This window comes from Lithobates pipiens, unplaced genomic scaffold (assembly GCF_037356315.1).
Source record: "Lithobates pipiens isolate NorthernLeopardFrog02 unplaced genomic scaffold, aLitPip1_a1.2 Scaffold_13, whole genome shotgun sequence".
Taxonomy (NCBI): domain Eukaryota; kingdom Metazoa; phylum Chordata; class Amphibia; order Anura; family Ranidae; genus Lithobates; species Lithobates pipiens.
Genome location: NW_027507718.1, coordinates 139,316,716 through 139,331,757, shown reverse-complemented (window position 1 = coordinate 139,331,757; position 15,042 = coordinate 139,316,716). Strand labels below are relative to the sequence as shown.

Genomic DNA, 15,042 nt, shown 5'->3' with positions numbered 1-15,042 from the left:
CACATCTGAAAGGGTCAGGGACTTTTAACGCAAAATGGTGCTTAAGACTGGATTCACACCTATGCATTTTAAGTACATTTTGCAGGTTTACACTACAGTCCATTTAACATGGTTTACTATGGAACACTTTCTGTAGTGCAAATCTGCAAAAAGCACTAAAAATGCATAGGTCTGAATCCAGCCTTATTGGTTCAATATACTTCAATGGAGAAGCTGCAGAAAAGCATGTAATGAGTTTTTGCAGCAATTTGTGTGTTTTAATCTGCCCCAAAAAAATGCAAATTGCAGTAAAATCACGTGCGCAAAAATCAAAAACACACAGCAAAAAGCACTGCAGAAACAGATCAAAAGCAAACTGCATAGGTGTGTACCGAGCCTTATGTTGGTCACACAGATCAATTTTCAGATGAGAATATTCAGACGAAAAATCTTTGTACATTCGCTGAATGAAAGAATTTTGTTTGAAATTTTCACTTGTTTTTAACATTCTGTTTTTAAAATGAATGTAATTTCTGAACGAATACCACATACACTGAAGTTTTCTATTTCCAAATTTTCCTGTCACTGTGGTTGAAAATAAACCTCAATTCGACCCCCTTTTCTTTTCTTTTTTTTTTTTTTTTTTTTTTTAAGGTTGTTAACCGATTCATCGATTAATCAAAACAATCCGCCAACTAATCGATTATGAAAATAATCGTTAGTTGCAGCCTTATATGAGCTGAAGGGAGAAAAAAAAAAATCAGCCTGACATATTGGCCCAAAAAAATTGGCATCATATATTGGTCATCGGCCGCCGCAATTTCTAAATATCGGCCAGAGAAAAACCCATATCAGTCAACCTCTACACAACCATACAAACATACCCCATGTTTCTGTGACTTGCCCACTTGCATCACTTAAAGCTGTAAGTCATACCAAAACAAGTGAAACCTGGTATCCCCTTTTTGAAAGATCTGTTTTAAGCTTGGTAAAGGTTTTATGTATAAGTGAGTTAATTTTTAGGTCATATCATTTTTAGTATTATTCAGGATGTGTGTGTGTGTGTGTGTGTGTGTGTATATACAGTAATGTTTAGTACTGTAGTATAATTACCATTATGGAAGAAATTGTCTCATTTTTGCTCAGGTGTGGCTGTGTAACAATGCTGAAGTCTCCAAATAAGGCGACTGCAGTGAAGCAGTGGGAGCAGCGTTGGATTAAAACCTGTCTATGTGGCGGACTTTGGCGAAAGATGCCCCATACTTACTCTTGACATTTCTTTTGCAAAATTCAACCTTCGTAATGGTTTGGGAAGCTAAAGAAGTGGCATATGAGCCTGCACCCTTTTCCCCGCTGCTTGAAAGCACGTGTCGTCTACTATCCAAACTACTTCTACAGTGGGAATGACAGTCAAAGAAACTGGGATAACGCTTTTGTGTACAGAGACTAATATTCCTCTGCAGCCATGGTTATTTTTTTGTTTCTTTTTTTTCTAAAAGAACACCATCCTGTAAATGCCAGTTGTACTGTAAATAAACTGTTAACAATAAAATTGTGAACCTAAAGAATGAAGGAAGCTCAGATTAAGGTGAACTGGCCTCATTTTGTTGTGCCACTAAATTGCCTACTGTATGGCCAACATTGCAAACCTGTGTAAGAAACTTTAGGAAAAAATATATTCTTACAACTTACCTATGCCACCTCGCAGATTTAACCTGTCTTTTCAGCACTTGCCTATTTAGCAGTTGAGGGGTACACAGAAAGATATGTTTGAAGGTACATTCCAAAAAGAGGGATGAAGTGCATTTTTTAACCACTTGCCTACTGAGCACTTTTACCCCCTTCCTGTCCAGGCTATCGCACTTTGAATGACAATTGCGTGGTCATGCTACACTATCCATATGACATTTTTATCATTTTTTTTTCCCCATACAAATAGAGCTTTCTTTTGGTGATATTTAATCACTACTGGGTTTTTTATTTTTTGCTAAATAAAAAAAGACCAAAAATTTTGAAGGAATTTTTTTTTTCCAGAATTTGTTATAAAATTTTGCAAATGGGTAATTTTTCTCATTCACTGGTGTGCGCTAATGAGGTTGTACTGAAAGGCGGCACTGATGGTCACTGGCCACTGTTGGGGCTGCACTAATAATCGGGACACTGATCATCAGTGCCTTGGTTATGAGTGTAGATGCCACTTTTCACACAAGCTGGTTACCGGCTATTTTCTCCCCACATTGTCAGCGTGAGGATTGGGCACAGCTGGTCACTTGGTAAAGGGCCGCTGTCATTGGCCCTTTACCCTGTACCCTGATCTTTGATGAGCTGTGTCCCAAGGACAATTATGTAAAAGTGCTCATATATAGCTGAACTCCAGACAAATACAAAAACTCTAGTGTAAAATGTTATTTTAAAATGCAACTTCAGTAAGTTCCTGAATTAGACTTGCAAGGACTCTGCTTGGAGGAAATGCTAGCAATTCTGGGAACCAGTCAGTCCATAGAAACATAAAGCACAGCTCTGCCCCATACCTGTACACTGCCTGCGATTGGCAACAGCAAATGGCTCCCGCTGCTGTATCTGAGCCAATGAGGAGGTAGAGACCGCTGCTCTTGTGCACATCACTGGATCGAGCTCAGGTAAATATAAGGGGGTGGGTGAGGGGGGAGCTGGGGAGCTCCAGCACTTAGAACCATTTTAAATAGAATACATCTTTAAGAAGCCTTAAACATAGGTGTTTTGCTTTTATGATGTTTTTTTACCAAGCAAAAAATGATGGCTGCCATTCTCAAATTCTGAGTTGAGTTGCTGATCTGAAACTAAACTTTCTAAACCTTTCCGTGAACGCTGAAAATGGCAAGCAACATTTCCAAAAAGCCAGGGCTTTGCAGTGAAGGAGAAACGTGTAGGGTTTAGCCCCTGGCATCAACCATATGACAAAATGCGTTGGGTGGGACCAGATATGGCCGCTCCACACACTGTCTCGCAATTGATGCAGCATTTGCTTGATTCCATGTTCTTTTGCATCATTGACCATGTGAGTGTACTTTGCCTTTTTACCTATTAAATTGCTTATACGGTATTGAGCTATAGTCCTCTTTTTGTTTTCGTGCATATTTTATCTGTGAGCGGCTGACTAGAAAGATACACCAGGACTGACAGCACCTCTATGTATTCATTGGTATACTCCTCCCTACTGCGCTGTTGGCCTTTCCATTAGGTTGGAAGCCAATTTGTTCTGGCAAGCTGCCATCCTTGTCCCTAGAGAGGTGTTTACACAGAGAATTTGGGAAAGCTGCACTTTCTTCCTATGTGATGTGCACCCCTGGTTCCTTTTCACGTTTTTCACCCTTTATATGCTGGATTTAATTGAAACACTGGATTTTATCTTTACCATTCCTTTTTTCCTTTTGAATATTCACTTTTTATTGATGAACTCTTTTAGATAATATATTTATTTTTTTGATTGCCAAATTAATTTTGACCAGTTTCACACTAAGCTGCCCCGGGTGTCAGAGGTAAAGCTGGGCTATTATTAACCCCAGCTAGCGGGCAGAAAAGGTTAAATCCACCCGCAAAAGGCAGCGGCACTTTGCCAGCGGTATAGCAGCGTTGCACCATTGATTTCAATGAGCAGGATCGGTTTATTCACCGCCGCAAAGAAGCTGCGGGCAGGACTTTTTGTGATACCCTGCCAGCACAGTGCCCCTGTGTGAAAGCAGGGTGCTGGGTTTGCAGCTGAGGCTTTTTTCAATCGCTATTTTTAGCTCTGTAGCGCCTGAAAAAACACCTCAGTGTGAAAGGGGTCTTATAGACTTCAATTCAATCATGTATATCGCTCCAACTTTTTTTAACTATTGACCTGTGCTAGCAGCTGTTCTCTTTTGTCATTTGTCAATTCATTTGAATATTTATCGCGAATTCCTTCCCCATTTGTTACATTTAGTTTTAATTGCTTTATAAATGTGACATTGATATTTTTGGTTATGAATACATTTATTCTGTATCTGAAAAGAAGAATTGTTGCTCTACATAAAGATGGCCTAGGCTAGAAGAAGATTGCCAAGACCCTGAAACTGAGCTGCAGCACGGTGGCCACGACCATACAGCGTTTTAACAGGACAGGTTGCATTCAAAACAGGCCTCGCCATGGTCGATGAAGTTGAGTGCACGTGCTCAGCATTACAGCCAGAGGTTGTCTTTGAGAAATAGACATGAGTGCTGCCAGCATTGCTGCAGAGGTTGAAAGGGGGGGGGGGGTCAGCCTGTCAATGCTCAGACCATACGCCGCACACTGCATCAAATTAGTCTCCATGGCTGTCATCCCAGAAGGATGACAGCCATGCAGCCATACGTGAAAGGAACCAGGGGTGCACATAGGAAGAAAGTCCAGCTTCCTGAAATTAGATGATTCTTTTTTTATTTTTTGATTGCCACGTTCATTTATATATATCAATTCAATTATGTATGATAGCGCTGCACCTTTTTATTATTATTTGTTATAGCTATTGACCTGTGCTAGCAGCTGTTTCTCTCTTGTCATTTGTCAATTCATTTGAATATTTAGCGCAAATTCCTTCCCCATTATTTACCTTTTTAGTTTTTATTACTTTATGAATGTGACATGGTGATATTTTATATTATGATTACGTTTATTCTGTAAGCCATTGTGTGTTTTGTTTTTGTTTTTTTTGTTTTTTTGCTTTTTGTGACTTGTTCCATTCCTGACCACCTTCTGAAAATTGTAGGCACCTGACTGTCTCTGACCTCAACAATTCAATTTCTAGCCATGATCCGATATCCAGCAAGTTTAATTAGTGCATACTTGCATATCTCTGTCTACTGGTGATTTAGAGTTCAAGCCAGTGGGTTGGCAGCAGTCGGAGTACAGTAGCCTGCGGGGGAGTTTTCTCCATCCATGCTGTTAAAGCGGAGTTCGACCCTGAATTTTTTCTTATATTCACCGACCGACACAGCTCTTCTCTAACTAAATGGGTTGTTTAGCCTGCCATTAGGAGAACTTGTTACACAATACACAGAACTTTTAGTTTTACCCCCGGGGGCGGACCCTGTGCTAAGCAACCCTCCCTGCTGTACCCAGCAGACTTAGTTTTTATTTTGTCTAGTAAGGAGATGGACCTAGGAACCCTGTGGGCCCTTGTGGTCCATTCTTTTGATGCAGGTTTGATTTTTTTTTTTTTTTTTTTTTTTTTTTGCTCGAGATGGATGATCCCAGGATCACCCATCAACTGCCGGCTGGGTGACAGGCTGGTTAATGATTTCCTTGTAGTCTCCCCAGTCCAGCCATCGAGCGTGTGCAGGCCGCAGCTGAGGCTCGGCAGGCCACGACATGCCTCAGCTCCAGAGGTGGTCGGTGAGCTTCAATGCTCCGGGATATACATATAACCAGGCTACTGCTGTCTGGATCACAGTATACCAGGCCAGCAGCTACCCTGTAACTGCGCAGGAGTAGATCTGTGATGGAATGTCTCCCAGCTCTTCAGGACTGGTAAGTACGGCTCTCCCTGCTTTGGTGGGGTGAGCAGCTGGGCATTCCCTGGGGGGTAAATTCGGGGGCCACCTCACCTCCTCATCTTTTCTCCCATGTCCCTATCTCCTCTCATTCCCCCCTCTGAGGGGGGTGGCTGCATGCGCTGCGGGCAATGGGTGTGTTCGTTCGCTGGGTTTCTCACCTGTGGGGGCTCTGTGCGGCTGGCGTTGGTACTGTTCCCGGTCTGGTGGGTCCCAAAGGGGGTCTGTGGAGGTTGTTCTGGCTGTAGGCAGGCAGCACTGTGCTAGGTTTGTTCTGTCACCGCATGGCGCTGTCCGGTGGCCATCTTGGATGTGGGAAAGACTGTATTCCCCTTGTGAGCCTTAGCAGCCATCTTCTTTAGGATCTCCTATTAGTTACATTGGCGGCCATTTTCTTGAAGCCTGAGCGCTCTTTTCGCCACAGTTCTCTTGTGGCAGCATTACATGTGCTCTCACTTGCTGTTTCCTTTTGTCCACTGTGTGTACAGGACGCTGGATGGCTCTTTGCTGAACGCTGAAGCTGGCTCTGCAGAACGTTTCACCGCTGTTGAAAAGCTGCTGCCAACAGTTTTCTCCACTCTGCAACTGGGAACCTCCTAGGGACTACAGGCACTGCTAGTAGCAATCACAGAACGCCCCAGGGTGCCGAGTCTGGCGCTAAGTACCCCCCCCCAGGCGCCGGCAGCAGGAGGGTGTGACCTTCACTGTCCTAAGTCCCCTTGCAGGTGGCAGACAGGCTAGGGTCAGCATGGCTTCAGAAACTGGTGTTTCTTCCCCTAAAATCCAGGCCCCTGCCCCCCCTGTCCTCTGGGGGGAGCGCTGAGGCAGACTCGAGCCCTGTTGCGGTTGGTGATCCCTGCTCTGACCTATCAGACGTGGCTGACCAGGACCGTTCGGACAGTGAGGATGAGTCCCTGTCCGGGTCCGTGCGCGATAAAGAGCTAGTTGGAGCACTTATCACAGCTGTGCGTGATACCCTGAAGATTCAGGAGCCAGCGGATCCCTCTGCTGACGTACCGGTCCCTTTTGGGTCCCGCAAGCCAGCACGTTCACCTAAGGTGTTCCTGTATTTGACTTACTTTGACAAATTCATCTACAGGGAATGGGGTTGCCCGCAACGGACCTTTTCGGTCCCCAAAAATTTGGAGGTGCGTTACCCCTTTGAGGAAAGCCTTCTCAAAAAATGGTTGGCTCCTCCGGTCGTGGACCCCCCAGTATCTAGGTTAAATAAAGTAACCACGATCCCGGTTGAGGGTACTCTAGCATTCAAGGATCCCACGAACAGAAAGGCCGAGGCGTGGCTCGTTTCTTGTTTATGGTTGTGGGGTCAGCCGTGCGACATGTACTGGCATCCACACTGGTGTCGCAGACACTGAGTGGGCAAAACTTCTGCACCGTGAATTGAGTGAACGGAACACCTCCCCTGTCTGCGTGGAGCTAGCAGACCAACTAGTGCAAGGCCTTAAGTACGTTTGTGATATGGCCCTGGATACTCTCCCTTTGTTATCCAAGGCTTCAGTGTCAGCTGTGGTGCTGAGGCACCTAATTTGGCTGAAATTCTGGTCAGCTGACCAGGCATCCAAGAAAGCCCTGACGGATCTTCCCTTTCTTGGCGAGCGGCTCTTTGGATCCTCAGATGACATTATTAAAAATGCCACGGGTGGTAAGAGTACCCTACTCCCACAGGCCAGGAAGGCTAAGGAGCCACGCCGCAGGCAAGGGCCCTCCTTTTCCACTCACAAACGGCTTTTTCGTCCGCCCGGTGCTTTGGCAAAACTGCCCCAGCCCAACAGGACGCCCACGGACGGTCGGAAGCGTCCCTGGAACCGCAAGCCTGCGAACAAAGGTGCTACCTCATGAAGGGTCGGCTTCGGGAGTTTGCAGCCCAGTGGACCTCCCGGTTATCCGACCAATGAGTCTGCGATCTGATTTCCACAGGCTAAAAGATAGTTTCTCTCTTGGCCGCCAACCAGATTCTTCCCCCTCCAATATACCCGCGTCTCCGGTTCGCCGGGAGGCCCTGTTAGGGGTGGTAAGGGACTTGCTGATTCAGGGGGTGATTGTACCGGTTCCGGAATTGGAACGCTTCCAGGGGTTCTACTCAAATCTGTTGTTCCCAAGAAGGAAGGGGTACGTCCGATCTTGGACTTGAAAGCCCTCAATCACTTTGTAAAAGTGCAGAGGTTCAGAATGGAATCAGTTCGCTCATTAGTCGCTGCACTCCATCAAGGGGACTACCTGGCGTCCTTGTACATCGGGAAACGTACCGGCACATACCCATATGCCTTCGGCATCAAAGATTTCTGCATTTGGCAGTCAGGGAAGCCCATTACCAGTTTGTGGCTCTTCCTTTTGGTCTGGCATCAGCCCCTTGAGTCTTTACCAAGGTACTGGGTCCAGTTTTGTCTTTGCTGCGACAACGTGGGATCCCTAGACGATCTCCTCCTGAGAGCATCTTCCACCTCAGAATTAGAGGAGGATGTGGCGATCACCATGCGGACCCTGCAAGAATTTGGGTGGCTGTTGAACCTCAAAAAGTCCGTGATTGTGCCGACTCAGCATCTGGAGTACCTAGGTTTGCTGTTGGACTCCAGGGAAGCAAGAGTTTTTCTCCCTTCAGACAAATTGCAGACTCTCAGATCTGCGGTCAAACTGTTGATGAACCGCAAGTGGTCATCTGGTTTTGCATGCGAGTACTGGGACTCATGGTAGCCTCCTCCGAGGCAGTACCTTATGCCCAGTTCCACACCAGAGTCCTGCAGAATGAGATTTTGACAAAATGGTCCAGGTGAACCAGTCAGTCAGACTCGCTGATCTGGTGGTTAAGGGCCCCAGTGATTCAGTCCGGAAAATCGTTCCTTCCTCTGAAATGGACGCTGATCACAACGGATGGCAGTTTATCCGCCTGGGGTGGAGTGGTGGGGGTTCAGTCGGCTCAGGGCCTCTGGTCGATGGAAGAATCTGAGTTGCCGATCAATCTGCTCGAATTGAGAGCGAGCAGGCTGTGCCTCTACACATGGTCCATGAGACTTCAAGGGCGTCCGATCAGGATACAGTCCTACAACGCCACGGCTGTGGCATACGTCAATCACCAAGGGGGAACAAGAAGCTCAGCTGCTGCACGGAAGGTTGCTCACAGGTGGGCAGAGCTACATGTACCGGCCCTGTCGGCCATTTACATTCCAGGAGTGGAGAACTGGCAGGCGGACTATCTAAGTCGACAGATGCTGGACCCAGGAGAATGGGCATTGCATAAGGAGATATTCAGGTTGCTGTGCCTGAAGTGGGGCACACCAGATGTGGATCTACTGGCCTCTCCTCTCAATCGGAAGGTGCCAAGATTCATGTCCAGGACAAAAGATCCGTGGGATCAGTACCAGCTGATTTATGCCTTTCCTCCACTGAAACTGTTGCCACGTCTGATTCGCAGAGTGGAAGCCGAGGGGATCTCAGTTTCCTCAGCGTCCTTGGTACGCAGACCTGGTGCGTCTGGTGGCAGACACTCCCTGGCGACTGCCATTGCGAGAGGACCTCCTATCTCAAGGTCCAATTCTCCATCCTGCTTTACCATCGCTGGCTTTAACGGCATGGCTATTGAGAGCCAGGTGTTGAGGAAACTGGGTCTGTCGGACTCTGTGTTTCCGACTATGTTGAGGGCACGGAAATCTTCTTCATAGTTTCATAGTTAGTAAGGTTGAATAAAGACACCAGTCCATCCAGTTCAACCTGAGTGAGTGTCTACAATTGTCCCTATCCCTGTACATTGTACACTCACATGGGTCCCTACCCTCAAGGAGCCCACAATTCTAGGTCCCCATTCATATACTAGGGCCAATTTTGGACAGAAGCCAATTAATGTCTTTGGATTGTGGGAGGAAACTGGAGTACCCGGAGGAAACCCACACAGGCACAGGGAGAACATGCAAACTCCAGGCAGGTAGTATCATGGTTGGGATTCAAACCAGCAACCCTTCTTACTGCTAGGTGAGAGTGCTAACCACTACACCACTGTGCTTCTTCTTGGAAGATATATCATCATGCCTGGAAAGCCTACATCTCCATGTGAGGAGAAAGGATGGCATCTGCGCTCCTTTTCCATATCCAGGATCCTGCTGTTTCTCCAACAAGGAGCTAACCAGAGATTGGCATTAAGCACCATCAAAGGGCAAATATCAGCCTTAGTGGTCTTTTTCAACGACCCCTGGCATCGCACTCCTTAGTGAGTACCTTCGTTCAGGGGGTACGACACGTATTCCCTCCGGTGCGTCCACCGTTACCCCCTTGGGATTTGAACCTGGTGTTGTCGATGCTTCAAAAACCACCGTTTGAAAATATCAGGGAGATTCCCTTGTTGACTTTTTCCCAGAAAGTGGTCTTCCTAGTGGCCATCACATCGGCCAGAAGGGTTTTGGAACTGGCGGCCTTGTCCTGCAAGTCGCCCTATCTGGTTATTCACAGGGATAAGGTGGTGTTGCAACCGTCTTTTCTACCGAAGGTGGTCTCTGCTTTTCATATCAATGAGGACATTGTATTACCATCTCTGTGTCTTTAGCCGAAGCGCCATAAGGAGGTGGCCCTTCACACTCTGGATGTGGTTAGGGCTCTGAAGGTGTATTTGTCTGCCACAGCTCCCTTTCGAAAGTCAGACTCACTGTTTGTTTCGGTGGCTAGTCCAAAGAAAGGCATGGTGGTCTCGTCGGCCACCATTTCCAGGTGGATCAGACAGATTGTAGTACAAGCCTACACCTTGAAGGGGCAGGTGCCCCCCTTTTCGGTCACGGCCCACTCCACTAGGGCAATCGGAACGTCTTTGGCCTTCCGTCACCAAGCGTCGGCCGCTCAGGCGTGTAAGGCGGCGACCTGGTCGTCTGTCCATAAGTTTACCAAGTTCTACAAGGTAGACGTCAGTGCATCGGGTGATGCCTGTTTTGGCCGCAAAGTTTTGCAGGCAGCCGTGTAGTTGCAATTGAATATGCAATAGATATTTTTATTCCTGTTTTTTCCGATAAAAACGCAGTACTGTTATGTTAATGCACTGTTGCATTACTTCCGCAGTTTGCTGCGGTCTTGGGGATCACTCCTGTTGAGGATACCCTGGGGTGTGTGTGTGTGTGTGTGTGTGTGTGTGTGTGTGTGTGTGTGTGTGTGTGTGTGTGTGTGTGTGTGTGTGTGTGTGTGTGTGTGTGTGTGTGTGTGTGTGTGTGTGTGTGTGTGGTGGTTTTTCACTCACTTCTGTTTTTTTGTGGGTTTAGTTTCACTAGTTCCCACTTGCCATGGTGGATGAAGTTTTATGCTGATTTTCCCGCCCCTCGTTTTTGGCACTGCTTGGGGACATCCCATTTGTTACAGAGAGGAGCTGTGTCGGTCGGTGAATATAAGAGAAAATAGGATTTTTTTTGTACTCGCCGTAAATTTTTTTTTTCTCTGCAATTCACCGACCGACACAGCACCCGCCCCTCCTTTTTATCTTTACATTATACTGCTTGTTGACGTACTGAGGCTGCTTTGCAGTGTGGGGGGGTGTAGCCTGAGAGACCGGCCACCTGGGCGGAACAGAGTTCTGAGTGTTGTATTACAACTGTGCCTAGTATTCTCCTAGTGATAGGGCTAACAACCCATTTGTTAGAGAGGAGCTGTGTCGGTCGGTGAATTACAAAGAAAAGGATTTTACGGTGAGTACAAAAATTCCTATTTTATCACACTGATCTTGGTGTGGTCAGATGCTTTGAGGGCACATGAGAGATCTAGGGTCTAATGGACCCCAATTTTTTCGAAAAAGAGTACCTGTCCACTACCTATTGCTATCATAGGGCATATTTACATTCCCTGAGATAACACTAAAAATGATTAAAAAAAAAGCAAAACAGCAATTGCACCATCCATGTGAGGTATCGCCGCAAGAGTCAGATTGAGGGCAGTAATTTTAGCAGTGGACCTCCTCTGTAAATCTAAAATGGTAACCTGTAAAGGCTTTTAAAAATGTATGTAGTTTGTCACCGCTGTACGTTTTGTGTGCAGTTTTAAAGCATGTCGTGTTTTGGTATCCATGTACTCAACAAAAGATCATCCTTGTTTTTTTTTCATCAAACATTTGGGCAATATAGTAGGTTTAGTGCATTAAAATTTAAAAAAGTGTGTTTTTTCCCCAAAAAATATGTGTTTGGGGGTTCAAAGTAAACAAAAAGTTTCTTTGTCTTCAAGTGGTTAGAAGAGTGGGTGATGTATGACATAAGCTTCTAAATGTTGTGATAAAATGTCAGGACAGTTTGACCCCTTTTTGGAAAGTAGACACCCCAAGCTATTTGCTGATAGGTATGTTGAGTCCATGGAATATTTTATATTTTGTCACAAGTTTCGGGACAATTACACTTTTTGTACAAAAAAAAAAAAAGTCACTAAATCATAATATATTGTTCAAACATGTCATAGTTATATGTGGAATTACACCCCAAAATGCATTCTGCTGCTTCTCCTGAGTAGTCTCAAGTGTGAGACCTTTTGGGAACAGGACCCCAAAAATCAATCCCTGCCTTCAGCATTTCAAAATTTTTGATTTCACTCCTTACTACCTATAACAGTTTTGAAGGCCATAAAATGCCAAGATGGCACAACCCCTCCCTTCCCCCCAAAAGACCCCATTTTGGAAAGTAGACACCCCAAGGTATTTGCTAAGAGGCATGGTGAGTATTTTGCAGATCTCATTTATTTTTGAAAATGAAGAAAGGAAAGAAAAATGTATCTGCAATATACTCAACATGCCCATCAACAGATAGCTTGGGGTGTCTACTTTCCAAAATGGGGTAATTTGGGGGGTGGTTGTGCTATCTGGGCATTTCACGGCCTCCGAAACTGATAGGCAGTGAGGAGTGAAATCAAAAATGTACGCCCTTAGAAAGCCTGAAGGCGGTGATTGGAGTTTTCTGGGTCCTGTACGCGGTTAGACTGACAAAAAGTTCCACACATGTGGAATCCCTGTACACTCTGGAGAAGCAGCAGAATGTATTTTGTGGTGTAATTCCACATATGACCATGCCATGTTTGAACAATATATAATTTAGTGACAATGCTGTGCAAAAAAAGAAAAAAAATATATTTAATTTTCACTAAACTTGTGGCAAAATATAAAATATTCCATGGACTCAACATGCCTATCAGCAAATAGCTTGGGGTGTCTACTTTCCAAAATGGGGTCATTTGGGGGGGGGGGGGGTGCTATCTTGTCATTTCATTGCCTCCGAAACTGTGATGGGTAGGGAGATCTCTATTTTACACCCTTAGAAAGCCTGAGTGGGAGCCTAGCCGTGTACACGACACCGAAAACCAACGTCTCACACATGAGGTATCCCCGTATTTAGGATAAGCTGCAGAATGTATTTTGGGGGTCATTCCACATATGTCTATGGCATGTTTTGAGCAATATATCATTTAGTGACAACTTTGGGCAAAAAAGTTTTTTAATTTTCCCGCAACTTGTGTCTACTTTCCAAAATAGGGTAATTGGGGGGGGGGGGGGGGCTTTTGAAACTGATAGGTAGTGAGGCGTGAAATCAAAAATGATGCCCTTAGCCTGAAGACAGTGCTTAGTTTTCAGGGTCCTGTACGCAGCTAGTCTCCCAAAAAGTCTAACACAAGAGGTATCCCCATACTCGGGAGAAGCAGCAGAATGTATTTTGTAATTCCACATATAACCATAGCATGTGTGAGCAATATATCATTTAGTGACAAATTTGTGTAAATTTTTTTTGTCATTTTTCAATCACTTGTGACAAAAAAAAATCAATTCAATGGGCTCAATATGCCTCTCAGCAATTTCCTTGGGGTGTCTACTTTCCTAAATGGGGTATTTTTTTTGGGGGGGGGGGGGGGGGGGTTTACTGCCCTGCCGTTTTAGTACCTCAAGAAATGGTCATAAAATAAGAACTGCATAAATTCCAGAAAATGTACCTTAGTTTGTAGACGCTATAACTTTTGCGCAAACCAATAAATATACGCTTATTGATATTTTTAATTAGATAAAAAAAAAAATTCACAATTTTTGGTCTTTTTCCATTTATATCGCAAAAAATTAAAATGGCAGAGGCAATTAAATACCATCAAAAGAAAGCTCTATTTGTGGGGGATGAAAAGGATGCAAATTTATTTTGGGTACTGCATTTCATGACCACGTAATTACCAGTTAAATCGGCACAGTGCCAAATTGTAAAAAGTGCTCTGGTCGTTGAGCAGCAAATCCTCCGGGGGTGAAGTGAATAAAGAAACATTTGTAGGAAATGATTTATTTTTTATACATGACAGACATGTCATGTTGCTATGTAGTCCTCCTAATCTGCCATTTTCTGGTCCGGAGCTCCTCATCACTCCCTCACTCGCCTGTGCTCCTGGGAAATGTGAGTCGTAATTTCCCAGGAGTCTGTGGACAGTTATTGTACATTGGATTCTTTGATCAACTCCTCCCTGATTTCTAATACGACAGAACGCTATTTTAGTATTTTCACATACCTGCTCTTGTTACGATGCCTTTACAAAATGAACTATAGAAAATAATTTAGACTACACTATGGCAATGTTTTCTAGTTAAGCTCCAGCTATTATACCATAATAAATGCCATGTTGGTGGGTGGAGGTCTAGTTTTCTTGGGAGTTATTTTGAGGGTGTTTGTAAGGTTCTTGTAGTTCAGGGCTTCTCAAAATATACTTTTTTTTTTAATGCTTCCCCCCCACCCCTTACTGCTTTTATTCCAGGTAGACTTAACCAAAAAAAATGGTACAGATTTCCTGTCTTGACCCCTTATACTTTATTTTTGGTGTGTTTTCGATTTTCTACCCATGGCTTTTAAAAACCGAGCATGGAGCCAGAACCCAGCTGTTAAAAACAACCCCATAAATACATAATGTACTCCATCACTTTTAGGTATCCTTTGATGGATTGGCAATGAGCAACGCCACCATTGTGTGAAAAAAAAAGTATTTGACCCGTTCCTGATTTTTTTTTTTTTTTTTTTTATACTTTTTTGCATATTTCTCACATTTTAATTGTTTTTGATCATCAAACGAATTTTAATATTACACAAAGATAACCCAAGTAAATCCAAGATGCAGTTTTTAAATTAGTATTTAATTTATTAAGGTAAAAAAGCTGTTCAAATGTGCCTAGCCCTATGTGAAAAAGTAATTCCCTTCCATCCTGAATGAACTGTCAACCACAATTTTTTTGGAAAGCTGAGATAAATTTCACTTGGCACACTCAGGCCTGATTACTGCCAGACCTGCTGAATCAAGAAATCACATAAATAGAAGCTGTCTGACAAAGTAAAGCACACTAACAACAGATCACAAAAAGCCATACATCATGCCACAATGTAAAAAAATAAATAATAATTCAAGAACAGATTAGAAAGAAAGTAATGTACATGTGTTGGTCTAGGAAGGGTTTCGAAGCCATTTCTAAACTTTCATGAATAAAAACAAAACACTACAGTTAGCCCAATTTTTTGATGATGATGTTACGCTGAGTAAATGGATACCTAACAT

The 15,042-nt window shown here is 44.3% G+C and overlaps 1 protein-coding gene across 1 annotated transcript in view; it reads left to right on the top strand.

Annotated features, from left to right (window-relative positions):
- Nucleotides 1-3,061, top strand: part of MED16 (mediator complex subunit 16) — a 51,676-nt gene extending 48,615 nt beyond the window's left edge. The window contains exon 14 of the mRNA XM_077475647.1: nucleotides 1,126-3,061. Within this exon, the coding sequence (XP_077331773.1) occupies nucleotides 1,126-1,252 (127 nt within the window). The 3' untranslated portion in view covers nucleotides 1,253-3,061. The remainder of the gene's footprint in view (nucleotides 1-1,125) is intronic.
- Nucleotides 3,062-15,042: the final 11,981 nt, after the last annotated feature.